Source organism: Fusarium pseudograminearum, chromosome 1 (genome assembly GCF_000303195.2).
Source record: "Fusarium pseudograminearum CS3096 chromosome 1, whole genome shotgun sequence".
Lineage (NCBI taxonomy): Eukaryota > Fungi > Ascomycota > Sordariomycetes > Hypocreales > Nectriaceae > Fusarium > Fusarium pseudograminearum.
In genome coordinates, this window is record NC_031951.1 from 7,973,568 (window position 1) to 8,001,159 (window position 27,592).

Genomic DNA, 27,592 nt, shown 5'->3' on the forward strand with positions numbered 1-27,592 from the left:
ACTACATTTGGGCAACTATCGCCAACAAGGCAGAGATGAGCAAAGGATCACTCGTTCAAGTTGATACCGGCACCAGAAGTAGCCCCGGCGCTTGATTGGAGATACGCCCATAACACTGCTAGACTTGGAGTAAGCGACTATCACAACCCTTGACTCTTCTTCCTCCATCAACATTGCTCGTCTCTCAGATCAAGAACTCGCAATGTTAGAAGTTCGCTGCTCTGGAACGCCATATGAGGTATTCGCTCTCTCCTGTATAAAATCCCAAGCTTGTCACAGTACTCTAACAATTACACAGATTGGCCATCAACATGGTGCCGCCGCTAAACACAAAGTAAATGGATCTATCTCCTTTTACGAAGACCTCTTCCAAGAAACATGTTCTATGAACTGGGAAGCTGTTCGTCAAGAAGCTAGGAAATACATCGAGCCTCTCCAAAACATATCTCCTCGCCACGTCGAGGAAATGCACGGTCTAGCCGATGGTGCTGGTGTTGACATCTTGGATATCATCGCACTGAATGTCAGGACGGAAATCACTTTCAGCCTCTACACAGATGACCCTACCACTCCAATTCAAACTGACGGCTGCACTGGTGTCGCATACCGTCAACCCAACGGCCAAATGCTTCTGGCGCAGAACTGGGACTGGCAACCTAAACAGGCGCCAAATCTACTCATCTGCCATATTTCTCAACCTGGAACAGACATGCCCAACATTTCGATGGTTACAGAGGCGGGCGTGATAGGCAAGATCGGTATTAATTCTGCGGGGGTTGGAACGGTACTCAACGCAATCCGAGCTCGCGGTGTTGATAATACTAAACTTCCAATCCACATCGCTCTAAGGACAGCCCTGGAGTCCAGATCAGCACGAGAAGCTGCGAACAAACTATACCAGATGGGAACAGCTGGCAGTGGGCATATCCTCGTGTCAGATCCGTGCGAAGCTTTGGGTCTGGAGTGCACCAGTATTGGAATTAAAGAGATCAACTTGAACAACAACGGGACTCTGGTTCATACAAACCATTTACTTCTTGAGCATCCTGGAGTCGATGAGCCAGGCTGGTTGCCAGATTCCAAGGTACGCTTTGCACGCATGTCTGAGCTTGTCCAAGACAAACTTGCTTCGGCAAACATCAACCATGATTCCTTGTTTGAGTTATTCAAGGATGAACAAGGATACCCGGCGTCAATTAACCGCGATGTGACTGCACACAGAAACGGGACCACTACTTTGTTTAACATCAACATGGACTTGGCAAAAGGAAAGGCGATAGTAAGTATTGGGAGACCAACGAGTTGGACTGAGAGACTAGTGTTGTCACCTTAGAAGTTCAGCATCTTTACTGTAGTATATCTCGCTGAAACGTATGACGATTTGAACCCCCAATTGCTCCTGTTCAAACGAAGTGAACTCCCTAGACGACTTCGAGATCCAGGGTAAGCGTCTTATGTCGGACTGTCATTGTTCCGGCCCGCGAGATCTGGCCTCATCATGTATCCCTTCACCAAGAAATCATGATGAATGTTGTCGCCGCACGTCACTCGACCCTTACAAGCTCCCTACAGCAAAATCCGCCATCATGGTAATTCCCCTATCACTCCCAGACCTAGTCGCACTCGCTAAAGCTTTGACCTAGAATATCGCATACAACTCCGCCTTGCGGCAAAGCAAGTCTCTCGCTGCTGAGCTCCAAAACCTCAATACAAAATCCCAAGCATCCCCTTCCGAAATCGGCAACGTGTCCGCCTCAATCGCCACCTTCACAAAGACCCTCGACGACTACCAAAGCCTTGCCCGACAGGAGATCGTCCCCAAGAAGCAGGAAGAGGCTTTTGCGCGGGTCAAGAGGTTTCGGGAGAACCTCTCCGACTTTCGAGGCCAGATCGATTCCTTAAAGAAAGCCCGCGAGGATGCCCAGCATCAGACGAATCGCACAGAGCTTTTGGGAAGGAGACCGTATAATGCTACGCCGGAGAATCCTTATGCGAACGCAACGACGACAAACACGCACTCCACCTTCCAGCCTCGACACCCACCCCAGTCCAACGGACCCCTGACGACAGGCTCGCCGGACGAGATGCGCGAGGCCCATGCTTTTAGGGAGCAGAATTTCTTCTCAAACACGAATCAGGCGCTCGACGACTACATTGCGCGCGGACAGGCTGTGCTTGGCGATCTAGGCCAGCAGCGCGAGATGCTCAAGAGTACCCAGAAGCGACTTTACAGCGTTGCTAACACATTGGGCGTCAGCGGCGATACGATTCGTATGGTAGAGCGACGTGCGAAAGAGGATAAATGGATCTTTGCTGCGGGCGTGGTGATATTCTTTCTGTTCTGCTGGCTGGTGCTTCATTTCTTGCGATAGAATAAACTCCCCTGAATTGGTATAGACGTTTGGGGAGTAAAAATGGCTTACAGACATGTATGCACGTTGGGAAGGAGGCATCAGCGCGGCGCTCAGGAGTTGTCTTTCTATCTTTGTGTCATGAGTTTGTTCTTTTAGACTTGTATCATACCACCCATCTCAAGCGGGCTCAAAATACAAAGCACAATATGATCCTCTACGCTTGAGAACTGGATCACTCGTCATCACCGTCGCCTTCTTTAAGTGCTACTGTGAAAAGCACGTCTTTGTCCGTCGTCACTGTCACGACCTGCGACTCGGGCAAGATGTGATTGCTAGTGCTCAACTTGCCGCCAATCTCGGTGTGCCAGTCCTCGACGTCCCACTCAAATCCCTTTGTTGTGATGTTGGCAGCTTCTTTAAGAGGAATGATGCCAATGTGCTTGCCAAAGGCATCCTCCTCGCCATCCTCGCGGACCTGGATGTGGTGTGTGCCAGCTTTGAGCAAAAAGGTCAAGCTCGAGCCGGAGAGGAGGAAGACGCGACCGCTCGCATATTCGGGATCGGTTTGGAAGAGGTACAGGTGGTGGAGCTGGGAAAGACCCTGGTCGACACGGCCGCCAATGCCTCCGAGAGCGACAATGTCAATTCCGGAGTGTTCTTTACGGATCCAGTTGACGGCTTTGGAGAAATCTGTCGACTCTTGATCGGCGTCGTGGATGATTTGCGCAGGGGAGGGTTGCGACGAGTAGAAATCGCGGACCGTTGGGGTCAGGGAATCGAGGTCGCCGATGATGAGCTGAAGGTTGGACTGTGGCCAAAGGTTAGCAACGCCATTCCGCAATTGCGACAAGTTACTTTTTCGTCTCGCAACGGTAGATGAAACGTACGTATTTTCCATGGAAGGAAGAGAGCTTGTGCAATCTGTTTGCTCCTCCATCTGCTGCGACTCTAACAGAAGCTGCGGTGACTCTTTTTTAGTAACCGAGAAGATACAACGTTCAGGCGAGCTACGTACAGTTCTTCCAGAGCTTGCGCAGGTTGACGCCGTTCTTCAAAGGCTGGTTAAGAATGAGAAGAGCGAAGTCCTGGCCTATGTTATAGTCCTGGAGCAGCTTTGCTGGTCGCCATTCAAAGGTCTTTGAGGCCATGGTTATCGTGGGGGAGGTGATCTCAGCTTGCGACGTTGGGATGGTTGGGGAATGGTGATGATAAGATGGAAGAGACAGCAGTCCCCTTTTTGAGCAAGAAATGCAAGCTGTTTCGCCTTCGCCCTGGCGAGAAGAATACCTAGTTCAGTCCGCCTAGCTTGTCAATTTCCCCTCGTTCCCTGTGCGACAGCTTCTGGTTTGTCTTGCGCTGTCTCGCCTTGCCTGAACCAACTTCGTCTAGTGAACAAGCTTTGGCCCTATGTAACAGCCACCAACAGTCCAAAAGCTAAAATAGCCAAGGGTTGGTTTAGCCGTCCAAATGTTCAATATGGCTTCTGACAAGGCTTAGAGGCGTATCATATGATCAGGAATGGATGCGCACTATCTAAAACATCAAACAACCTACGATCGATGGTGGGGGGAACGTCATGATCCGATAAATGTCACTCACTTATCGATAACGAAAGAGAGAGAGAGTTGGGCGGCGGTTAAATGACGGTTACATTATTTTTTTCTCTCAAATTCCTGGTCTGGATCCAATTCCCGGCAGCTCGGAGGTTCAAGGGCCCAGTTGCCAGCATCATATTATACGTAGACGTCAAACGTTCCCGATGCTCCACTGCTGACCAATTCTTTCTTGTATCTCTTGCTTTTCGCGCCTCGAATTGATGATTCCCTTTGTTTCTTCATTCCGTTAGACTCCAAACACCATGTATCGAAACACCATGCGATCGGCCTCGAGGCCTGTAATTGCCAGCTTGCGATCAAGCACCATCCGCGCAGCTCCTCGACGATTCGCTTCCACAGCTCCCGCCGACAAGCCCCGATCCTTCAAGGGTTCCTTGGCGCGATTAGGTCTGGCATTTGGTGCCGTATACTACTATAACACAAGCCCAATCTTCGCTGATGAGGCTATCTGTATGTGTACTTCAATTGCTCGGGAGAAATAGGAAGCATGCAACTAACACCTTGAAGCAAAAACGGTTCCAGCTCCCGCTGCATTTTCCGATGACGACCTTCCTACCGTCGACTCTATTGTAGAGGAGAAGCGCAAGCAGATCAAGGCTAAGAGCGAGGAGGCTGCCGCTTCTTCAAAGACACCCGACTCTCAACAATCCAACCCCCAGACTGCTGCCGCCGATGGATCGCCTGCTGCTCTAGAGGAGGAAGCCGGCCAGCAGGGCGCTTTCAACCCCGAGACTGGCGAGATCAACTGGGACTGCCCTTGCTTGGGTGGTATGGCTGATGGACCTTGTGGAGAGGAGTTCAAGACAGCTTTCAGCTGCTTCGTTTTCTCTCAAGAGGAGCCCAAGGGCATGGACTGCATCGACAAGTTCCAGTACGTCATACCGAATTGCATTGTTACCTGTGGCTTACTAACACGATAACAGGGGAATGCAAGAGTGCTTCAAGAAGTACCCCGATATCTACGGTGCCGAGCTCGCAGATGACGAGGACGGCGCTCCTACTCCCGACTTTGGCGACGAACAGCCCTCCGGTGAACCCACGACTGCCGAAGTCAAGTCTAACGGTGAACCCGCCCGTGAAACTATAGATAAGGCTACCGCCGATGCCACAAAGTCCGATGATTCGCAAAAGCCTGCCGAGTCCAAGACACCTGCCAAGACCTCCACTTCAACCGACTCCGCCCAGAAGCCCGCCGTTGATGCTCACAGAGATGCTGAGTCCAAGCCCGACGCCGAAACCGCTTCTTCCGGATCTCGAATGGTCCAGGATGTTGCTATCCCTATAGAAAAGCCTGTGAATGACAAGTACTGGCAGGATATGCATAAGAGTGAGGTTCCCAAGAGGGATATCACCGCGGGAATCACACAGGCTCACGACGCTACTGCTGCCAACGAGGAGATCAAGCATATTGAGAGACAGGAGGCTGCTAAGAAGAACGCTGAGAAGAAGCAGTAAGAAGTATAAAATATTGGCGTAGTTGAGTGGAAAATGTACTTTTTGTAAATTATTTTGGGAGCTTGGCATGGGCAAGGGTGTTCATATCTGTACCAACGCTGTATGATGAGAAGGAACAGAAGCCACGAAATTAATAGACGTGATCACATCTCATTGTCGGTCATGGCTTTGCATTTTACGGTCGTTTGGTATCACGTGTTGAGAGTGGGAAATTACTGAACTTGGTATCGTGCCTGAGCATGTATTGAGATGGGTAATAACCTGGTATCGGCCAGAGTAGAGTATAAACAAAGTAAAGTAGTGCAATGCAATGCACCAAAACGCAATAAAAAAGCTGCCATCTCAGGCATCCCTCAAGAAATCCCGCAGCGTAATCTCGTCATAGTCAGAGCCATTGGCCGTTTCGGGATCTGAGCTCTGTAGTAGTTGATTTTCACAAGGGCTTTTGCAACCTGTGTTCTTTTGTTGACTTTCACACTTTTCATCATCTTTCTAAGAACCACCCTTCTTTCCCTTGTACAGGTATCGCCCGACAGCACCCTGGGCAGCAGCTGCACTGGCGAGGATGCCGACGCCGTAAGAGACGGCCTTCCAGTCGAGTCTGCCCTTCTCGTACAGACCCCAGCCCTTGTAGCCGAGGAAGGCACCGAGACTGACGACGGTGGCCAGGTTGGCGACAGTCAGGCCGGTAGCTTCGCCATCGGACAGCTTGGAGAACTGCTGGACCAGCCAGTTGTCGGTCTGCTTGGCCTTTGAGGCGGCTGAGTCACGCTTTCGCTTCTCCTGCTTGGCCTCTTCCTCTAGCTCGATGCGGGCTGCTTGAGTCTCGGTCTGGATCTCCTGCTCGAGGAAGTCGTTGGGGACGGTGTGCACGCTAGGCATATCAACGTCGACCAGAGAGGCGGTGGAAGCAGACTCGTCAGTCATGATTTGAGGAGGTTGAGGGGCAGCAGCCTTTTTGGAGGGGTTAGCTAGGAATGATTAGACTTTGATAGCTGTTGACTTACATCCTCGGGGCTCTGCTTGGGACCCTTGGCAGCAATATCGGCGTAAGACACTGCGATGAAAAAGTCAGTGGTCTGATCTGATGTTGGGCACAAATACGTTAAAGTGACGTGACGTGTATAGTACTTACTGATGGAGGCGGGGTAATGTGAGTGATGAGGGGTGGAATTGATTGAGTTGCTGTCGGTGGATGGATCCTAAGAGATTATCGAGGAACAGGGAGTATTTAAACGAGAAGTATGAAAGCCAAGAGTATGTATCGTGGTTGAGGGGGGGGGAGAAAAAAGATGGAGGAGAAGGAGGATGAGATGGGGATTTCATGTGACGCAGATCATCGACAACGCACCTTTTTGAAGCTTCCGCAATCCGCCGATGACGTATGCGGCTCGAGATCCACTACCTAACAACCCTCAAATAAAAGCAGGATTTTGCTTGGTTCGGAACATGTTGGAGCCAGGAACAAGATTATGAGGGGACCAATCAAGGAGCTCAATCATGTTTGCTGATGCTGATCCAGGTTTTGATGGATGATCACTTTAATTGATTGCCTTATGGTCTCACTCTACCATCCCTTCCAGGGAATCCATGTATCCCTCACGATACCTTCTTCGTCAACGACATAATACACGTGAAATGCAGCAGCCGCGATACACGAATGATTGCACCAAATCTCAACTCTCTGACCGACCTTGAAATCATCGTCTACCTTTCGACCCTCGCTCGTGCCCAGGATCCCATGCTCCTGCGATAACCGCACCAGACCCCACGACGGGCTGCCCACCACTCGGCCGAACCCACTGAAGGCGCTTGCCTCGCGCGACAGCGCAATCACGCCTGCGTTGACCAGCGCTTCGTTTCGCTCTGGGTAGACGCTGCAAACCTCTGCTGCCACTGACACGGCCTGCTGCGACTCGGTCACGAGACCTGTCGATACTTGCTGGAGATCGTTGCAGGGGAAGTTGCCTGCGTGGAGCTCCAGGATAACATTTTCTGGCATCGATGCCTTGAGGCTTTCTACTACATGCGCTGTAGGTGTGCTGCCGACGGAGATGATGAGGCGGCGGTCCGAGGGGAGGAGCTTGGCTGCGGCCAACACACTCGATACTTCGATGTTGAGGGTTTCTTCAGCTTCCTTTCGTGAACGACCTCCGTACGAGTGTCCGGCGTGACAGTAAAATCCGTAGATGTTGACTGCAGAGGACTTTTCTGCGCGCTTTACCAAACGATTAAGAGCATCACTATTGGCTTCGACACCCGCTCTGTGCGAGCCGACGTCCAACTTGATGAAGATGTCCCAGGGCTCCTGGCTAGAAGCTGACTCTTCGAGGAACGAGACCTGTTGCTCATTGTCAACCATAAGCTGGAGACGCAACGACTTTCGCAGCTCGATCAATCTGGGCAGAACTCCTGGATAGACTGGGATGCCATACAGACACTGTATTCTGTTAGAGCTTCGACTTTTGGTTGTCTGGGCTTAGTAGTACCTCTTCCACGAGGCCTTCCTCCACTAGGGGCAAGGCACCCTTTATCTCAGGGATGGTGGATGCAATCATTCCCTTGTATTTGCCTTCAGCAAGCATCATCCTCGTTACTTCGAGCGTCTATAAGATGGTAAGCCGATGTTACTCTTGCGTTATGTTTATAACGGACCTTGAGCGTCTTGACATGAGGCCTAAAGCCAATGCCCAGTTTTTCCACGTCTTGATGTAAACTGTCGATGTTCTTCTTGAGCACAGGCAAATTAACCACCAGCGCCGGCGTAGGAAGACCCGAGATGGGTTTTCCGATAAAAGACTTGTGATTCTCGAGTGAGTAGTCCATGTTGAAATGTGTTGTCCTAGAGTTGTTTATCTGAAAGTGCTCAACGTGGGGCGAGATTTAAGAAGAATGCGGGGAGTTGTCGGGTATTACTGAGAGCTGTATCTACTTCAAGTTACACTGTCCAATAGAATAGTTACTCAGAGTTGTTTAGTTATTTGAGTGAATTGTTCAATTGGTAGAAGTTTCAGATCAGAAGTGGTTTATAAGTGTCCGCGATGAGGCAATTCGTGTTATCCGCGGCGGATACTAATTATAGCGCCGATCCTTTCCCGCGGGCAACTTTGGACAATACATAGTAGAGCTGGTTTAATCCTATAACTTATTACATACATCATAAGGGTCGTATCAAGGAGTAATGGGTTTCATTTTATTTTATTTTATTCGTCTATTTCATCTTTAGAATAATCGTTAATGAGATTGTCTGCCTGATCCCGCTGACATGTTCAACTTACACTCGGCCTTGAGTCAAGAGTCCTCCAGGTTTTCTTAAACTCGACTAACAACCATATCATATCAAATGCGAACCTACACATAGATAGACTCTCAATGAATAGTCATTCTTATGTGTTGTCATGTCAAGCCTTTAAATATAAGTGGACTCTCGATCAATACGTAGATAGAAGTCAGTCACAAGACACCTCTAAACTCTCTCATTGCTTCCTCAACATGTCAAAACTTGCCTAAAGTTTCAAGATCCTTCGAAATTCGCCTATCTAAACTCGATATTATGGAGCCTATCTCTGTCAAAGTTTGAGATATTGTCTGCAAACACAAACCTTGATGTAAAACGTTGCCTGTTGCCTACACCACCTTGAGATTTAACTATCTTTTTCCTGTCACAGTTCGATGTTAAGTTTTCACAATCATCCACCCTGTTTACTATAAGAATGACCTTTGCCCCTTGCAAGCTCTGTCTCACTAAGGATATCATCCAATCTTCATTCACATACTCAACCACACTTTATACATTCACCATGTCAGCCTCTATCAAAACACGCATTATGATACTATCTGATACTCACGCACAGAGGTTCCAACCCGGCATGGAACCTCTCGAGCCAGTAGACCTGGTGATTCACTGTGGCGACCTTACAAACAACTCCACGTTGAGAGAATACCGTGAGGCCATCCATCTACTGGACAGTATCAAGGCTCCGTTGAAGATCGTTATCGCAGGAAACCATGACTTCTCCCTTGATAATAAGGTCTACAGGCACAAGATCACGGAAGCCTGCAGGATTAATCAAGAAGATCTCAGCGGTGCCATCATGGCCGAGTATGGACGACCCGGCGAAGCCCAACAGATACTGCTCGAGGCCGTAGCGAAGGGCATTACGTTCCTGAGTGAGGGACCTCACCAACTTCAACTTCCCAATAATGCTGTTCTGGAGCTTTACGTGAGTCCGTATACACCTACTCACAATTGCCCTGGCTGGGGCTTCCAGTACGATGGCATTCACGATTTCAACATCAAACAGGGGGCCGATATTGTTATAACACACGGCCCACCCCTGGGAATCATGGATTTAACGTCGAATAACGAACGAATCGGGTGCCCACAGTTGTTCGCTGCAGTTGCGAGAGCCCAACCACGGGTCCATTGCTTCGGACATGTTCACGAAGGCTGGGGTGCAAAGCTGGTGTCGTGGAAGCCCAACATATCAAAGGTTCCGCACCATTTCACCGACATTAACAACGATCGATCCGTTGTGATTGAGAATTTGGCACGGTTAACTGGCCACTCGCATGAGACCCCTCGGGAGACAGTGTTGAGGGAATGGAGAAAGAGAGAGTACGCGTCACGACGGTATTGCCATATCAATCCCACTGGTGCACAGATGCGACCTGGCGAGACCATGTTTGTTAATGCTGCACTTATGGGAAATGGACGGTTTGATAAAGTCCCATGGTTGATAGACCTTGATCTGGACAAAAATCAAGGGGCAGAGTTTGATCAGGAACTGTCTGAGTGGATGCTTGGAATGAGTTTTCAGGGCAAGGTCAAGGACGAGGGCAAACGAAGTGTCGAACTTGATCCTTCAGCTGGTGAGGGAGACATAAAAAGGAGGAGGGTAACCCATCACAACTGAGTCATCCCGTAGTCGGCGCCGAATGCAAGGTACACAACGCCCTCCGGAGTCAACCCAGCTCTTACACCGGACATAACCCAAGTCAATCTCCATCGGTACATCATCCCAGCGACCAATCCAGAAGCATGTTTTGATACACAGTCCCTGGATGACAGTCACTTACAAGCTGTCTGCCGACTCGGCACCGAAACGATGTGGACAAACCCACTTATCATACCATCACCGAAGCAAAAGGCCGGCATGTTTATCAATTTAGCTGCACTTCTCATAGGTTTATTTAATTCGACTTTGATCTCATCAATTTTTCTCTTTTTCGCCGATTAAAATGTCATCACTCATTCATTTGAATATCATCCCAAAACTGCTGGGAAGATGAGCGCCACTACTTCTGACCATCAACACCATAAAGATGGCATTGAGAGTATACATACACTACCGCCCTGCCAAGACGATGAAAAGCAACAACCCGACATAGATACAGAAGTCGATAAACCTTACTCGAGCTTCACAATATGGCAGAAGCGTCTCATTGTTTTGGCCGCTGCCACGACAGCTTTGTTGTCACCTATGACGGCCCAGATTTACTTCCCTGCTCTACCAGCCATAGCTAAAGATCTGGGCGTCACTACCTCGCAGATCAATCTCACTGTCACGACATATATGATATTTCAAGGTATTACGCCCATGTTTATTGGATCGCTTGCGGATAGTGGTGGGAGAAGACCTGCGTATGTCGTGTGCTTCACAATCTACATCGCTGCCAATATTGGTCTTGCTCTTGCACCCAGTTATGGCGCTTTACTTGGTCTTCGATGTTTACAATCTGCTGGTTCTGCAAGTACTGTTGCGCTCTGCTTTGCCGTGGTGGCTGATGTTGTCACTTCTGCTGAGAGAGGACAGTATATTGGCATAACAGCTGTTCCCAGTGTTCTTGGTCCTTCATTGGGGCCAGTCATTGGTGGTTTACTTGCTCAATATCTGGGCTGGCGATCTATCTTCTGGTTCCTCGCCATATTCTCTGGCGTCGGTCTCGTTCTCATTGTTATCTTTTACCCAGAGACTTGTCGTCATGTCGTCCGTGATGGTTCCATCAATCCACCCTTGATATACCGTTCCGTCCTGCAAATTCTTAAACTGCGACGCAGTCGGTCTGAGTCGGACAAAGCTGGTCTTAGTCGACAAGTTTCCACGGCATCGACGTCCAAAAAGTTCAAGTTCAAGCCACCCAATGTTCTTGAATCACTTCTCATGCTCTTTGAGAAAGAGACAGGACTTCTTCTCGGATTCAGCAGCATATGCTTTGCGGGTTTCTACTGTGTAGCTGCCGCCATGCCTTCTCTCTTTGAAGACTTATACGGCTTTAACGAAGTCCAAAATGGATTGATGTTTCTTCCCATTGCAGCTGGATCAATCATCGCAGCGTTCATCGTGGGGACTTTCACGAACCGAAACTACAAGCGTCACTGCGATAAACTTGGTATCCCGTACGAGCGAAGCAAGCAGCAAGATCTTTCTTCTTTCCCTATTGAGCGCGCCCGTCTCGAAATTGGCTTTCCTCTTCTCATACTCGCAGCGGTCATGGTGATAGCCTGGGGCTGGGCCGTCGACGCAAAGACGAACGTCGCTGTGCCATGTGTGATCAGCGGACTGATGGGCGTGGGCATTGTTGGATTTAACAACACCGTTAATTCTCTGTTGATCGATATTCATCCAAGTAAAGCAGGGACTGCAAGTGCGGCGAATAACTTGACGCGATGTCTCGTTGGAGCTGGAGCTAGTGCGGCGATTATGCCCATGACTGACGCTATGGGTGTGGGATGGGCTTTTACACTTGTCGGAGGACTATACATTCTTGGATGCCCCATATTGATCGTTTTGATGATCTGGGGAAAGAAATGGAGAGAGGAGTTGAGAGTTGAGAGGGAGAAGAAGGACAAGGCGAAGCAAGAGCTTTGAAAGACCCAGAAGAAAGCTCGAGGTTGAAGATTATTATAAAATTTATGACTATACTAGATTGTAATTAACATAAATAAATGTGAAAATTTTGTAAGAATTGTTTGTGTTGAAATGATTTGGCTATGGTGTAAATGAGAATGAGAATGTGGGGGGATGTCAACTTTTTTCATCCAAGCAACTAACAACTTAACTCCCTCACAGATCACTTCCTACAAGCATACTTCATCCGCTGTGATGCTTAATCCGCCATGGCAATTGATTTCTCTTTTTTCTTTGCCTGGATGACGACCCTAGGGAGTCTGTTAGTCAATGTTTTTGCCAGAATTATTTTTACCTTATTGGTGCTGGTGGCTTCAATCGCCATCTATAGACTATACTTCCACCCTTTGGCCTGTGTCCCTGGCCCCAAACTCGCTGCCATTTCAAGTGTATGGCACGCTTATAATGCTCGAAATGGACGGATGGCGTACCTGGGAAAGACTCTTCATCGACGATACGGACCTGTTGTGCGCGTTGGGCCAAATGAAGTTTGGTTCAATACAAAGGAAGCTTTTCATGCTATTTACAGTACGATCAACCCGACACATCAAGAGATAGGAGTAACTGACATATTTTCAAGGCAGTGGAAGCGGTTATGAAAAGTCGGATTTTTACTGTATGATCAACTGTTCCAGGTCAAATATTGTGTTAACTCGTGTAGTGGCAACCGCTCTCAACAAACCTTATATTGACTGGCACCTCAACCCTGAATTCCCAGACACTCTCGATCTTTTATCAGAGAGAGATGTAAGACGCTACCGTATCCAGCGTCGGCTCATCGGCCCAGTCTACCAAACTTCCAGTCTTATCCAATATGAAGCTGCCGTCGATGAAGTTCTCGCACGCACCGTCGCCAAATTGAAGAGCTTAAAGGGTGCCCAGGTCGAACTCAATGAATGGATGCACATCATCGCTGTCGAATGTCTCGGTGCGATAGTTCTTTCATGGTCACCCAGCATGTTGAAGAATGGTACCGACAATGGCTCCGGCACTCATGCTTACCATGGTTGGAGACGAAAGAGTGTCTTCGGTCTATTTCCTTTGGCTGCCAAACTTGAGTTCTTGTCAAAGTCAACTGGACGACTCTTTAGTACCATCTGGGGCGTCAATTTCCAGCCCCCAAAAGACTTTCGGCCTTTTTTTCCTGTATGCTCGTTATTACTGCCATTCTTCAGCACGATACTAATGCTTTACAGGACGTTGGCAAGAGAGCGTCACGGCGCATCAATGCAGCCACGAAATCCAAGCACCACAAAGATGATCGTCAAGATCTTCTAAAAGACCTAATTGACTTGCACAAGTCCAAGCCTGAGTTTACAGTGAATTATCTTCGGAAGATGGTAATCACCAACTTTGGCGCTGGCCATGAAACAATGGCATCAACTCTAACATCGATAATCGCCATGCTTGGCTCAAATGATGCTATACAAGAACAAGTCTCTCGCGAGATCTTGGAAACTCACAATCCGGCTGATTACTCCACCGCAGCACGTTTGCCAGAAACACAATCCCTTATCAAAGAAGCCAAACGCCTATACCCCGTCATCAGCATGTCCTTGCCGCGTACAGTCCCTACGGGCGGTCTTCATCTGCACAACTACTATTTTCCACCCAACACAACTGTCGGCTGCAACCCAGTAGCATTACATCGAAATCCAGAAATCTTTGGCTCCGATTGTGATGAGTTCAAGCCAGACCGTTGGTTGACTGCAGACTCCGACACAGCGCGCAACATGGAGCGTGTAAGTCTAAGCTGGGGCGGTGGCGCGAGAACATGCCCTGGCCGGCACTTGGCAGAGCTGGTAGTCTTCAAGGTCATTCCGGCTCTTGTTAAGGAGTTAAGCATTGAGACTGTTGTACCACCTGAGGACGAAAATCGCTCGTATTTCTTGTCCATGTTGACGGGTGTCAAGGTCAGATTCATAGAGAGGACAACAACCCATTCATGAGCTACCAAAAGCTCTTCAGTTCTGAATTACAGCTTATAAAGCCATTCTACTTCTTTCCCAGGGCTATCAATTCCACTTGATTTCTCATCAGTGAAACTTCGTCATCTTGGCTTAATCGCCTGGTCGCTAGCACATGCGCCCTTCAAAAGACATGCCAGACATTATTAATCCATGAGTACAAGAACCCAGCGAAGAATCACATCATAATCTTCAGACCAGTCAACAATAAATTATCAATCATGCTGCAGCCAATTGTTACCGAAAACGCCCTTATCAATGGAAGCCGTGTTGCCTACGGTATCTATGGCAAGGGCAAACCTGTCGTTCTTCTTCACGGCACTCCATCCTCATCCCTCATCTGGCGCAACATCGTCCCCAAGCTCGTCGTCGCCGGTTATAAAGTCCATCTTTTTGACCTTCTTGGCTTCGGTCTTTCAGAGCGTCCGTGGAACCTAGCCGTCGATACCTCCATGACAGGCCAGGTTTCTGTTCTTGGGGGACTTTTGGAACTTTGGGGTTTGCAGAAGACGCATATTGTTGCCCATGACATTGGAGGCGGCATTGCGCAGCGCTTCTCTATATTTTCGCCTGAAAGGGTCCTGTCTCTCACGCTCATCGATGTCGTGAGCTTCGATAGCTATCCATCAAAGCAGACCAAGAAGCAGATGCAAAACGGCCTTGAAACTCTTATCAAGACGGACGATAATGAGCACCGAGCCCATTTCAGGGAGTGGTTACTGTCCGCAGTCGAAAACCGGAAGCAGTTCGAGGAGTCGAGCCTCGACACCTACCTCGACTACATCTCTGGTCCAATCGGACAACCTAGTCTATTCGAGCATCAGGTTCGGCACTATGATCCGAAGCATACAATGGAGATAGCACCGCGTCTCGGAGAGCTGAGCAAGCTACCGGTACAATTGATATGGGGTGCGGATGATGCATGGCAGGTTGTTGGTTGGGCTCATAAACTCCATGGTGCAATTCCTGGATCGGAGCTTACTATTTTGGATGACGCTGGACATTTTTCACCTGAGGATCAGCCTGAGAAAATTTCTGAGCTGCTTGTTAGCTTTCTAGGAAAGCATTTATCTCAATAGCCAATAACTTCTATGATTCACCAATGTCATACCATCTAACTACCTTAACTCTGATACCGTACAATCTAGACCTAGAGCCGCATGAGTGCATCAATTCGAGCTTCTTTAGCTCGCTGAGGCCATCTTGTCCCAGGTCCTAGGTACTCGAATACATGAGGTACACCAGGCCAGAGGTGAAACTCAACCTCGACATTATCTTCCATCAGCCTCTTTACAAACCCCAAGTCCTCGTCTCGGAACAAGTCCAGCGTGCCGACATCAACGTATGTGGGAGGAAATCCTTTATAGCTTTCCGCCCTCGCCGGTGCTGCATAAGGCGAAACATCCGCCTCTGCCTTGCCAGCTTTGTCCTGTCCTACGTATGCTTTCCAAGCGAGTCGATTGTGGTGCGGTGTCCACGTGGTAAACTTGAGAAACTCTGTGTCTTCTGAATGACATGTTCTATCATCCAACTCGGGAGTCAGAGCTACCAGCTTTGCTACTGGGGGGGTGAGCTTTCTATCTCTGGCCATGAGTACAATCCCCACGGCTATGCCACCCCCTGCACTCGCTCCCTGTACGCAGATGCGTTTGGAATCGATGTTAAGTTCTGCTGCATGATCTGAAAGATACTTTAGAGCTGCAAAACTGTCCTCCACCGCTGCCGGAAAAGGATGTTCAGGCGCAAGACGATATTCAACAGCAAACACTGGTCTGCTTGTTTGAAGTGCCATTTCTGCGTTGAGTCCACCGCAGTCTTCCACACTGCCTGATACGAAACCGCCTCCGTGGATTGCTAGGATTGCCGGTTGAGGTTCTTTAACCTCGAGGATGTCCGGTTTGACATAACGACGCAGAAGGATCCGCGCACCGTCGTGGCTTACAACGCTGTAGTCCTTCTGCTGGATGATATCTGAAGATGGTGGTTTTGGGAATAATTTGTCAAATAAGGCGTGATTGTTACGGCGAATATCGACGGCTGTCTCGGGAGGGATAGAGGGGCGGCCAGATTTGATGAGAGCCAATGCTTCGGCGAACTCCGAATCATATTGGAGGCTGGATACAGACATGTTGTTCAAGTGTAGAGTTGCTGTTATTTGTCTAGTGATATAAGATAGAGAGGGGTTTGGAGTCTTTATATGTGTGTGGAAGTTAAGTTATTTGAAGGATTGATATCGCGGAGCGTCACTGTCAACACTAAAGGATCTTGTCTAAAACATAATTGTCTTAAACCTTATTTACGGCTGATTTATACAATCTGTTTACCCAATTTGATGTTCATGGCGAGGGTCAGTAAAAGTATAATTGGACTGTTCGTATGGGTCATCGTTTGGACAGCTCGTTTGGTCCAGCACCCTAGGAACTTCCATATAACGAACTAGCATGATTATGGGGTCATCATATACCGAAAGGAAAGCTAACAAAGATGCGTTAAACAGATCTAGATACGACATTGCACCAGTACTCCAAGTGGAGGTAGGTTGAACGAACTGTTTAAGTGTCCAGACCTTCAGCTCCCGGGTAACCAATTTGGCTCAGACATCAAAAATGTTACCGGTTTTCGGTACTAACGATTTATCCACGATACTCAATACCCAGAGAATCCTACTAGAGTAAGCAGCTTATCTCGTGTGAGAGGTCTAGAATTGAACGCAACTCAGGCTATTAAGAAGGCGATGGACACATTTGGAACCATGGGATTATCATGACGATTCTCATCACGTGACTCTTATCGGTGGATGGCAAGGTCCGAGTCGCCGGTCTTGCCCCCCCCTACTAAGCATAGCGTGGCGGCGTAGGTAAACCAGCGATTGCCTTGACGAAAAGTACAGATCGCGACTTGCAAGTTGCAACCAAGAAATTGGGAAATACGGCCACTTTGGCGACAACAATTCGACAAGAGGTATATATCCTCACCCAATGATATAAGTCGACAATCAACAAAAATACCCCCCCATATAGAGACAAACCGTCTCAACCCCCAATCGCCTATCATGGCGCCCCTCGTCGACAACCCTCAAATTAAGAGCGCCGAGCTGCTGCGCCCGCTGTCTTTCTACCTCCATGCCTACATTTGGCCCTTTACCATTGTTTGGCCCGTCTTCTTCGCCTTTTACTTGAGCCCCGAGCTCTACGGAAAGTACATTGGCGCCGAGGAATGGACAGTTGTCTGGGTCGGCACTATCATCACTTTCCAGTCCCTCACTTGGCTCAGCACACACTGGAGCGTTGACCTTGAGGGCAAATTCACCGCTTCAAAGGCAAAGGATGTCGAGGATGCCCTTTTGATCAAGGTCATCCCTATCGCAAACGCTGGTACTGCCGAGATTTGCAAGCTTATCCGCGATAAGGTGGGGAGATTCTAGTCTTGAGAAACACCTCAAACAGTTACTAACTTGGTTATGATAGGCTGGTGGCAAGCTCAACACCTCGTTCCTTTTCCAGAAGCGACGCTTCCTCTACGATACCGATACCAAGACATTCCACACTCTCAAGTACGATATTGATACCGAGCCCAAGCCTTCCATCGGTCACTTCCAAACGTCAAAGGGCCACCAGACCCAGACCGAGTTGTCGCGCGTTGAGCAGCACTATGGCACCAACACCTTCGATATCCCCGTTCCCACCTTTACCGAATTGTTCAAGGAGCACGCCGTTGCACCATTCTTCGTCTTCCAGATCTTCTGTGTTGGGCTTTGGATGCTCGATGAGTACTGGTACTATTCGCTCTTCACCCTCTTTATGCTCGTCGTCTTCGAGAGCACCGTCGTCTGGCAGCGTCAGCGCACTCTCAATGAGTTCCGAGGCATGAGCATCAAGCCTTACGATATGTGGGTTTTCCGTCTGGGCAAGTGGACTGAGGTTCAGAGTGACCAGCTCATTCCTGGCGATCTCGTTTCCGTCAACCGAACCAAGGAGGACAGCGGTGTCGCTTGTGATATGCTTCTGGTTGAGGGTACCGCTATTGTCAACGAGGCTATGCTTTCCGGCGAGAGTACTCCTCTCCTTAAGGATTCGATTCAACTTCGTCCTGCCGACGTTCCCCTGGATTCTGAGGGACTCGACAAGAACGCCTTCCTCTGGGGTGGTACCAAGGTCCTCCAGATCACCCACGGAAACCCTGACCAAGAGAAGCCCAAGCTTGCCTCCGGTGTTCCTACTCCTCCCGATCACGGTGCTATGGCCATTGTAATGAAGACCGGTTTCGAGACCTCTCAGGGTAACCTTGTCCGAACCATGATCTACTCTACTGAGCGAGTTTCTGCCAACAACGCTGAGGCTCTGTTCTTCATTCTTTTCCTCTTGGTCTTCGCCATTGCTGCCGCTTGGTATGTTTGGGACGAGGGTGTTCGCAAGGACCGCAAGCGTTCCAAGCTTATGCTTGACTGTGTCTTGATTGTTACCAGTGTTGTCCCTCCTGAGCTGCCTATGGAACTGAGTCTCGCCGTCAACACTAGTTTGGCTGCTTTGGCCAAGCTGGCTATCTTCTGTACCGAGCCCTTCCGAATTCCCTACGCTGGCCGTGTTGATGTGGCTTGTTTCGACAAGACCGGTACTCTGACTGGTGAGGATCTCGTCGTTGAGGGTATCGCAGGATTGGCTCTCGGACACGAAGACGAAATCAAGGACACCAAGGAGGCAGATGGCGCCCACTCCACCATGACTGCTGTCACTGATGCTTCTCTGGAAACCAAGTTGGTTCTCGCCACCGCGCATGCCCTTGTCAAGCTTGATGAGGGAGACATTGTCGGTGACCCTATGGAAAAGGCTACTCTTACCTCTCTCGGATGGACTCTTGGCCGTAACGATACTCTCATGAGCACCAACAAGGCTGGTACCACCCACGGTACCGTTCAGATCAAGCGCCGATTCCAGTTCTCTTCTGCTCTCAAGCGTCAGAGCTCTGTCGCCATGGTTCACGGAAACGATATCAAGACTGGACGCAAGATCAAGGGTACCTTCGCTGGTGTCAAGGGCGCGCCCGAGACCATTCAAAAGATGCTCAAGGTTGTTCCCGAGGACTACGAAGAGACCTACAAGTACTTTACTCGCAAGGGTTCTCGTGTTTTGGCCCTCGCTTACAAGCAACTCACCGTCGACACCGAGCTTGGCTCTGGCAAGATCAACGATCTCAAGCGTGAGAAGGTCGAGTCTGAATTGACTTTCGCTGGTTTCCTCGTCTTGCACTGCCCTCTCAAGGATGATGCCAAGGAGGCTGTTCAAATGTTGAACGAGAGCAGCCACCGTGTTGTCATGATTACTGGAGATAACCCTCTTACCGCCGTCCATGTCGCCCGTGAAGTCGAGATCGTTGACCGTGAGGTCCTCATCCTCGATGCCCCTGAAGATAACTCGAACGGTGACCAGCTTATCTGGCGAAGTGTCGATGACAAGGTCAGCATCAAGGTTGATCCTACCAAGCACATCGATCCCGAGATCATTCGTTCCAAGGATATCTGTGTCACTGGTTATGCTCTTGCCAAGTTCAAGGGACAGGTTGCTTGGAACGATATTCTCCGCTACACCTGGGTTTACGCTCGTGTTTCCCCCAAGCAAAAGGAAGATATTCTTCTTGGTCTTAAGGATATGGGTTACTACACTCTGATGGCTGGTGACGGTACCAACGATGTTGGTGCTCTGAAGCAAGCCCACATCGGTATCGCCCTGTTGAACGGAACTCCCGAGGATCTCACCCGTATCGCCGAGCACTCCCGCAACACCAAGATGAAGGAGATGTATCAGAAGCAAGTTGACCTCATGAAGCGTTTCAACCAGCCCGCTCCCCCTGTTCCTGCCATGATTGCCCACCTGTACCCCCCTGGACCCCAGAACCCTCAGTTCCAAAAGGCTATTGAGCGTGAGGCTGCGAAGAAGGGTATGACTCCCGAGGAATACGCCAAGTCTCAAGGTCACGACAGCTTCGAAACCATCACTTCTCCCGGTGCTCAGGCTCTTATGGATGCAGGCCCCAACAACCGTCAGGCTGAGGCTCAGAAGAAGGCCGCTGGATTTGCCGACAAGCTTGCTTCTGGTATGATGGAGGCCGAGCTGGGAGATGACGAGCCACCTACTCTGAAGCTTGGTGATGCCTCCGTCGCTGCTCCCTTCACCTCCAAGCTGCGAAACGTCGTTGCGGTGCCCAACATCATCCGCCAAGGTCGTTGCACTCTCGTCGCCACCATCCAGATGTACAAGATTCTTGCCCTCAACTGTCTTATCACCGCCTACTCTTTGTCAGTCCTGTACCTTGAGGGTATCAAGTTTGGCGACACGCAGTATACCATTAGTGGTATGCTCATGTCCGTTTGCTTCCTCAGCATCTCTCGTGCTCGTGTCGTCGAAGGTCTTAGCAAGGAGCGTCCTCAGCCCAACATCTTCAACGTTTACATCATCGGTTCCATTTTGGGACAGTTTGCTGTTCACATTGCTACTCTAATCTACATCGCCCGCCTTTGCGATAGACTTGCTCCGTAAGTTACTACTTCGCTCACAATGCTGGAACCAAAAGCTAACACTCTGCAGTCGCTCCGATGATGTTGATCTTGAGGCCGAATTCTCTCCCTCTCTCCTCAACTCCGCTGTCTACCTCCTCCAGCTTATCCAGCAAATCTCCACCTTTGCCATCAACTACCAGGGCCGTCCCTTCCGTGAGTCTCTCTCTGAGAACAAGGGTATGTTCTACGGTATCGTCGGTGTTTCTGGTCTCGCTTTCGCTTGTGCTCTCGAGCTCTTCCCCGACATCAACGAGGGCATGAAGCTTGTCCCCTTCTCTGAGGAGTTCAAGACCAACATGACCGCCGTCATGGTCATCGACTACGCAGCATGCTGGATCATCGAGGTCAGTCTCAAGAAGTTCTTCAGCGATTACCGACCCCGCGACATCGCCGAGCGACGACCTGAGCAGCTTGAGCGTGAGGCCGTCCGTCGCGCCGTTGTGCAGAAGAAGAAGGAAGAGGAAGAGGAGAAGAAGAGACTTGAGAAGGTGGCCGAGTTTGAGCGCAAGGTTGAGGAGCGACGAAGAAAGATCGAGGAGTGGAGAGCTGGCAGGACCTAAAAATAAGGTCTAACAGGAATATCCTAAATTTGTGTACGAGAAGTTGGTCCTCTTTTGGGGTTAGAGCAGATGAAGGGCTTTAGATTAAGCATTTATTAGACTTGGAAGAGAGGAGTTATTGGAGATGAGAGGTGAGCAGACAGAAGTCAGAGTCTGATGGAGATTTAGTAGATGTACATTATGCTGGGGGAGTTAGACTTGATCATATACATAATAGCCAATCGTTCTCATCCCAATGCTCAAGGTTAGACTTGATGTGAATGCGGCGTTGCAACTGATTGCCGGTATGTCAATGTTATCCAGGGGCTTCTGATATTGGTCCAATTTGCCTATCATCTAGAGCAGGTTCTTGACCTTCTCACTTTGTGATAGAGTATTGATTACTGGCTGCAGTAGTACTTATCCAACAGTCGGGTCTCTTCGAAGGGTATTACTATACCTCGTTGTTGCGGTTACATATTACTATACCTCGTTGTTGCGGTTACATATTACTATCAAGCTTGGTCACATCGAGAAGCGCAATTTATGTTGGGTATTTTTTTCATTATGGCTATGGTACAGACAAGACTCGTTTCCAAGTCTATGGTGGTAGAACAGTGGGAGGAAAACATAGGTATATCAATCGCTTATACGCCTCAGTCTTCTTACCCAATCCTCAGAAGACATCTGTGCCATGACAGAGCTTCCATTTTAAATTTTCCCCTTTTCACCAGGACGCATAGTGTTTTAAGCTACGACGTCCCCATCAACTCGAAGAGAGCTCAGGTAATTTATTTGGGAGGGTTGGAGGCAACGAAAGCAACACCCTTCTCAATGTTCTTCTTGAGGTCGACGAGAGCGGCGTCAACGAGCTTCTCCTCGTTGGCGTCGAGCTTGCCGAGAGGGTGGATCTTCTCAACACCCTCGGGGCCGAGCTCGACCTGAGAGCTGAAGAACTCAATACCCTGGTCCTTGTAGAGAGGAGACTCGACGAAAGCGGGCTCCTTGACACCCTTCTCGCCCTGGACGGCGCGGAGGACGGAGTCAGCCATGCGGGCACCAGCCATGGCCATGGAGAGAGTGGCAGAGCCAGCACCGTCCTTGGCCTTGACAACCTCGTCGCCACCGAACTGGACACGCTTGACGAGCTCAGCGTTGGAGGAGAGGTCGGGGTGGTTGGACTGAGAGAAGAGAGGGACGATGGTGACACCGGAGTGGCCACCAACGACGGTGATGTTCTCGTCCTTGGGGTCGGTGCCCTTGATCTCGGAAACGAATCGGGAGGCACGGACAACGTCGAGGGTGGTGACACCGAAGAGGGTCTTGGGGTTGTAGACACCGGCAGCCTTGTAAACCTCCTTGACGATAGGGACGGTAGAGTTGACCGGGTTGGAGATGATCAGGAGCTTGGCCTTGGGGGCAGCCTCAGCGGCGGCCTTGGCGAGGTCGCGGACGATAGAGGCGTTGGTGTTGAAAAGATCGTCACGGGTCATACCGGGCTTGCGGGGGACACCAGCGGGGATGAGGACAACCTCAGCGCCGGAGAGAGCCTCCTTGAGACCAGCAGCGTTAGGCTCGTAGCCCTTGACGCTGGACTTGGTGTTGACGTGGGAGATGTCAGCAGCAACACCTAATCATGATATGTTAGTGGGACCGTCCAGAACTGGTTGATGTGGCATCATGGTTGAATTGGGTTTCGTGGTAGCTTTGGCCGAGGCTGCGATGCCTCGGTCAATCGCAGGCCAGACACTCGCAATTCACAATGGCCTTTTCGAAGAAGGAGGAGCGTTTGTTGTTACGTACCGGGTCCGCCACGGATATCGTAGAGGGCGAGATCAGTGACGCGGGGGTTCATCTTGAGGAGGAGAGAGAGAGGCTGGCCGATACCACCAGCAGCACCGAGAACGGTGACCTTGGAAAGCTATACATTGCAGTCAGTACATGGTCGAGCAGGATTGAAGCTGTGTTGGCAATTGTAAAGTCCAAGAACGACTTCATGATGGCTTCTCAACAAACCGGGCCGGTCTCGGTCGGTGAAGAGGAAAAAAACCAAGCCGCATAAAAGCAATGCGCAATGCATGAGGGGTATTAACTTACGTCCCGGGCGGTGGCGGAGAAAGCACGGCGCTGGATGCGAGAAGCGGCGAACATTTTTGCGATTGATAAAAGGATCAATTGGTAAAAAGGGTGAAAAAAGGACGGGATGGGGGTGGAAAGAAGAAGAAGTTGGCGATGAGCACTTTAAATACGGGGAGGAACAGCCGGAAGGAGGAGGACAAGCAGGACAAGGCAAAAGGTGGGATGGGGAAGCTCCATTCAACGCAAGGCAGGTCAACGCTGATTATACTCTATCGGGTTTAGCGCATCGAGCTGACTGGCCAGCACGGAGCAGACTCGGTATTTTGGAAGCACGGAGCAACGGGCCAGCAACTGATGATGGAATGAAGATTTAGTCCATCATGATGGCAGAGTAAAAGAAAAGAATATCCAATATATATTGATAATTATATAACTTACGAGAAAAAGAAAGAAATCCTTGAGGAAGATTGTGTATCGACCAACTCACTTATAACCACCGTCCCAAGGTCGTTTCTTGAGCAAAAATGGTTGATCAGGTGCTGCACAACAACCACAGTTGACCAACATCGCTACAAGCACTATTCACCATCTTACCAAAGCTATTCTAGTGGGTTTCTTCTGATCCCATTCCACGATCTGGTGGGGAATAAGAGGCATAGCATCGCCAAGTTCTTTCTGTTGCTTTTCTGGTTGGCTCGCTTCAAAATAATTCATTCACTTATCCATTCACCCGGCAGCTACTAACCCTGTAAGCATCACAAGGAACCATGACAGCCCAAACAGCACCATCATAAGTACGGCATATTTCGGAAAGATTTCAAGTCACTATGCAATGGCTGATGCACGTGTACGGGGTGCGGAAATATGAACCGAGGACCATACCAGTCGATTCTCGTTGTGTCTTACACCTCCAAATCAATATACCGGCGGCGTCTATTCCATCCAGCAGGTACTCAACAGTGGGTCCTTGAATTAGCAGATCTTTTATATCTTCAAACAACCGTTCTGAATAGTCTACCGATGAAACGCCAAGTCTTTTTTCAAGCATTATTGGTGATCACTACAAGACGGAATATGGGGTGCAGGTCGAATTCCGGCGAGTGAGTCAGCAAACAGCATGTCTTCATTTTGGAGGGGCTAAGATGGTCGGTCTAGTGGGGGAGCTCCAAGCTCTCTCCTTCAACGACGTCAACACTCACTTTCGACTTTTTCCAACCTTGAATACTCGGAGAAGGAAGATCTAAGCTCAAGAAATACTCTGAAACATACATCCCACCCGGATTCCTCCCAAAGTCACACGCCATGTCTATTGCACAGCTCTCGCAGCTGTTACCGCTTCCTGATGAAGAGCTCAAGCAGGTCCTCGATTACGCCTCTACTCTCTCCACAGCAGAAGCGGCAGATCATTTTGGAAATCTACTAGGAGACTCACCCCAAGCGATTGAGTTTATATCATCATTCAACTCTCGGAGACAAACTTCAGCACCTGGCAGCTCTTCGTACTCCAACGTCACCGCACCGCCTGAACCCGAATCGCAAAATGTTGACGCCGTACCCAAGGCAAAACGACAACCAAAAAAGAAGAAGGCAAATATCCACACACCTCAAGCGAGGCAAGTTGGCGAATATGCGGCACCCGCGGGTACAACATACAGCAAAAAGGACCTGAGCCTTGACTACATTCCTCAACGGCCGAGCGCACCGAGCAGTAACAATGCCTCACGATCGACCACCCCTAAACCCGACCCTAAGCCTGTCGCAAAGCCTCCTCCTAAACAGCATGCCTCAGCTGGTTACCTAATTGGAGATGGGCCATCCAAGGCCAAGGCCAAGTCGAATCCTACCTCGCGCAGTTCCACACCAAAGCCAGCTACAACGACCAAGATATCCATAGCCGGAGGCTTGCCTATGGCTGGAGCATCAACTGCTATATCTGACCTTGACGCAGCTATTCGAGCGCTTGAAATTTCGACAAATCCTACACTGGATAACTCCAAGGCTAGAAAATGCAACTGTGTCGCTACGAGGCATCCTCTTCAGGGCGCAGCACCCAATTGTCTCTCTTGTGGCAAGGTTATATGCATGAAGGAGGGTTTGGGACCCTGCTCCTATTGTGGCACTCCTCTTCTCACATCAGATGAAGTTCAAGCGATGGTACGGGAACTTAAAGACGAACGAGGACGTGAACGACAGGCTGCGAACCGTGATGCCAATCGTCGTGCTGATGTAGCCAAGACGCCGGCACCGTTTACTCAACCACGTGGAAATGATGGTCCCTCACTCAGTGACGCTGAAGCCAAGGCTCGCGCCCATCGTGACAAGCTTCTCAACTTTCAAGCTCAAAATGCCAAGCGAACCACTGTCCGTGACGAGGCGGCCGATTTTGACGTCGGTGGGGCGCTTACAGGAACGGGTAGCATGTGGGCAACTCCTGAGGAGAGAGCACGAGAATTGAAGCGACAACAGAAGGTCCTTCGTGAGATGGAGTGGAGTGCACGACCAGACTACGAGAAGCGGAAGCAAGTTGTGAGCATCGATGTGGTGGGAGGTAAAGTTGTTCGCAGGATGGCAGCAGTGGAGCGACCCGTCACACCTGAGTCTGAAGATGAGGTGATTGATAACGCTGTCAATGATGGCACTCTTGGGGATACGTCGGGGAATAAGGGTCGTGGAAGAACCGGTGGAGCCTTTAGCGGTAATCCTCTGCTTGGATCCTTGATCAAGCCTGTCTTTGATGCCAAGGGCAAGGGTGCTGAAGTAGAGGGAAGGGAATCACGGAGAAAGAAGGGATGGCAGCGTGTTCAGCATGATCTTGATAATAACGAGGGAGTGATTTTGGACGGGGGTGTCTATGGACATGCTGGTGGTGATGAACCAGCTTGTGGGTGAGCTATACACATAGTTGATTCTAGAGTGTGAAGATGATGTTGGCAATCGCGATGAAGCTGACGCCTATTTGTTTAAGCGACATAGACGCATATTATGAGCATCATGAATCGAAGGTTATTGGCCAAGATAAAAGTGCAGACGATACAGAATGCAACCGTCTCAATCTCAGTTTGATCGAATTGGGTAACTCTTGTCTTATCAATCTCCACTGTTTACTCGATCAGACGACCACGTGATCTCGCGTCATAAACGCTTTTCTGGCCCAAGCGTGTCATGGTCTGGTTGTCATCCATGAGATCCACGGAAGGAGGGGGAAAATGAATTTGGGGTTACAGGGGTGGAGACGGGTTCTGTCGCACTTGTTGATTAATGTTTTGGTGAGAGATGATTTACCTATGATAGCGATTTGCTGTTGATTGTATTTCGTTCTAGGCAGTCAAATAACGATACCGTGTCTTTTGTTGATGCCTGCGCGTGTTGTTCCAGATTCGTCCATTTATCTGTCCATATGTCGCAAAAGTCCTCACAAAACCTTGCAGCGCCACGCGGCTTTTAATATTTTCGAGCTGCATGACCGGAAGAGAGTGAGTGTTTTATTGGCATCTCGGGCTATGACCAGGGTGTATCTGCACCTCAACCGAATGAGTGTGATGGGTTGCTCACACGCACATGATTACTGTATTACTGTCATTTCCAAGGTGGCGTTGGAAGTGTTCATGCAATATAGACAGACGGCTTGCATTTCATTAGTAGATGGTATCACAAGAGCATGCCATGCCGTCTGTACAGCACCTCAATTAAACCTACAGCAGGTCAACGTTCTGCAAATGACCCTGCAGCCACTAAAGATTTAGCGTATCTCTAGCAGATTTCGGCTCGGGCAACCTTGTGAGCACAGAACAAGCACACATTTGACAAGGAGACCAAATCAAAGTCAGTCGCGTATTAGATCGCGTGGAATCTATTACTATTTTTTCTCTCCCACAAACCAGACCGGATAACTGCAGCTTCAATTAAATATTAACGCTTGAGTATTCGTGCACTTGGCTACCATTCGTATCCATAGTGGCTAGGTACTAACTTGATGAAATTAAACCGCCCCCCAGACGTGGATCGCCCATCATTAATCTATCCGTCTTGCATCCTCTGTTCTCATAATGAAGAATAACAACAAATTAAACAACAAAACAACCAATATAAATATATTAATCACCCTTGCCAAACCCTGA

General features: G+C 49.4%; 11 protein-coding genes across 11 annotated transcripts, besides 1 other annotated feature; 7 read left to right on the forward strand and 4 right to left on the reverse strand.

The window, feature by feature from the left end:
* Positions 1-202: 202 nt before the first annotated feature.
* On the forward strand, positions 203-2,372 carry FPSE_01954 (uncharacterized protein; the record flags this gene model as incomplete). Its single annotated transcript, XM_009255073.1, has 3 exons — positions 203-238; positions 299-1,279; positions 1,644-2,372. 3 exons carry the CDS (start codon positions 203-205, stop codon positions 2,370-2,372), a joined length of 1,746 nt encoding a protein of 581 aa, XP_009253348.1.
* A 214-nt stretch (positions 2,373-2,586) lies between these two features.
* On the reverse strand, positions 2,587-3,502 carry FPSE_01953 (uncharacterized protein; the record flags this gene model as incomplete). The annotated part of the gene is made up of 3 exons (XM_009255072.1): positions 2,587-3,162; positions 3,242-3,312; positions 3,370-3,502. 3 exons carry the CDS (start codon positions 3,500-3,502, stop codon positions 2,587-2,589), a joined length of 780 nt encoding a protein of 259 aa, XP_009253347.1.
* A 725-nt stretch (positions 3,503-4,227) lies between these two features.
* On the forward strand, positions 4,228-5,425 carry FPSE_01952 (uncharacterized protein; the record flags this gene model as incomplete). Its single annotated transcript, XM_009255071.1, has 3 exons — positions 4,228-4,420; positions 4,478-4,841; positions 4,894-5,425. 3 exons carry the CDS (start codon positions 4,228-4,230, stop codon positions 5,423-5,425), a joined length of 1,089 nt encoding a protein of 362 aa, XP_009253346.1.
* A 492-nt stretch (positions 5,426-5,917) lies between these two features.
* Positions 5,918-8,251, reverse strand: FPSE_01951 (uncharacterized protein; the record flags this gene model as incomplete). Its single annotated transcript, XM_009255070.1, has 5 exons — positions 5,918-6,379; positions 6,433-6,482; positions 7,034-7,865; positions 7,915-8,031; positions 8,081-8,251. The coding sequence occupies 5 exons, from the start codon at positions 8,249-8,251 to the stop codon at positions 5,918-5,920; spliced, it is 1,632 nt and encodes a 543-aa protein (XP_009253345.1).
* Positions 8,252-10,713: 2,462 nt separating this feature from the next.
* FPSE_01950 (uncharacterized protein) lies at positions 10,714-12,297 on the forward strand (the record flags this gene model as incomplete). Its single annotated transcript, XM_009255069.1, has 1 exon — positions 10,714-12,297. The coding sequence occupies one exon, from the start codon at positions 10,714-10,716 to the stop codon at positions 12,295-12,297; it is 1,584 nt and encodes a 527-aa protein (XP_009253344.1).
* Positions 12,298-12,758: 461 nt separating this feature from the next.
* FPSE_01949 (uncharacterized protein) lies at positions 12,759-14,285 on the forward strand (the record flags this gene model as incomplete). The annotated part of the gene is made up of 4 exons (XM_009255068.1): positions 12,759-12,864; positions 12,917-12,952; positions 12,998-13,482; positions 13,533-14,285. The coding sequence occupies 4 exons, from the start codon at positions 12,759-12,761 to the stop codon at positions 14,283-14,285; spliced, it is 1,380 nt and encodes a 459-aa protein (XP_009253343.1).
* Positions 14,286-14,524: 239 nt separating this feature from the next.
* FPSE_01948 (uncharacterized protein) lies at positions 14,525-15,382 on the forward strand (the record flags this gene model as incomplete). The annotated part of the gene is made up of 1 exon (XM_009255067.1): positions 14,525-15,382. The coding sequence occupies one exon, from the start codon at positions 14,525-14,527 to the stop codon at positions 15,380-15,382; it is 858 nt and encodes a 285-aa protein (XP_009253342.1).
* A 71-nt stretch (positions 15,383-15,453) lies between these two features.
* Positions 15,454-16,431, reverse strand: FPSE_01947 (uncharacterized protein; the record flags this gene model as incomplete). The annotated part of the gene is made up of 1 exon (XM_009255066.1): positions 15,454-16,431. One exon carries the CDS (start codon positions 16,429-16,431, stop codon positions 15,454-15,456), a length of 978 nt encoding a protein of 325 aa, XP_009253341.1.
* Positions 16,432-17,355: 924 nt separating this feature from the next.
* FPSE_01946 (uncharacterized protein) lies at positions 17,356-21,416 on the forward strand (the record flags this gene model as incomplete). Its single annotated transcript, XM_009255065.1, has 3 exons — positions 17,356-17,712; positions 17,771-20,832; positions 20,885-21,416. 3 exons carry the CDS (start codon positions 17,356-17,358, stop codon positions 21,414-21,416), a joined length of 3,951 nt encoding a protein of 1,316 aa, XP_009253340.1.
* Positions 21,301-21,333: a repeat region.
* A 770-nt stretch (positions 21,417-22,186) lies between the features above and the next one.
* On the reverse strand, positions 22,187-23,546 carry FPSE_01945 (uncharacterized protein; the record flags this gene model as incomplete). Its single annotated transcript, XM_009255064.1, has 3 exons — positions 22,187-23,025; positions 23,199-23,316; positions 23,493-23,546. The coding sequence occupies 3 exons, from the start codon at positions 23,544-23,546 to the stop codon at positions 22,187-22,189; spliced, it is 1,011 nt and encodes a 336-aa protein (XP_009253339.1).
* Positions 23,547-24,776: 1,230 nt separating this feature from the next.
* On the forward strand, positions 24,777-26,363 carry FPSE_01944 (uncharacterized protein; the record flags this gene model as incomplete). Its single annotated transcript, XM_009255063.1, has 1 exon — positions 24,777-26,363. One exon carries the CDS (start codon positions 24,777-24,779, stop codon positions 26,361-26,363), a length of 1,587 nt encoding a protein of 528 aa, XP_009253338.1.
* Positions 26,364-27,592: the final 1,229 nt, after the last annotated feature.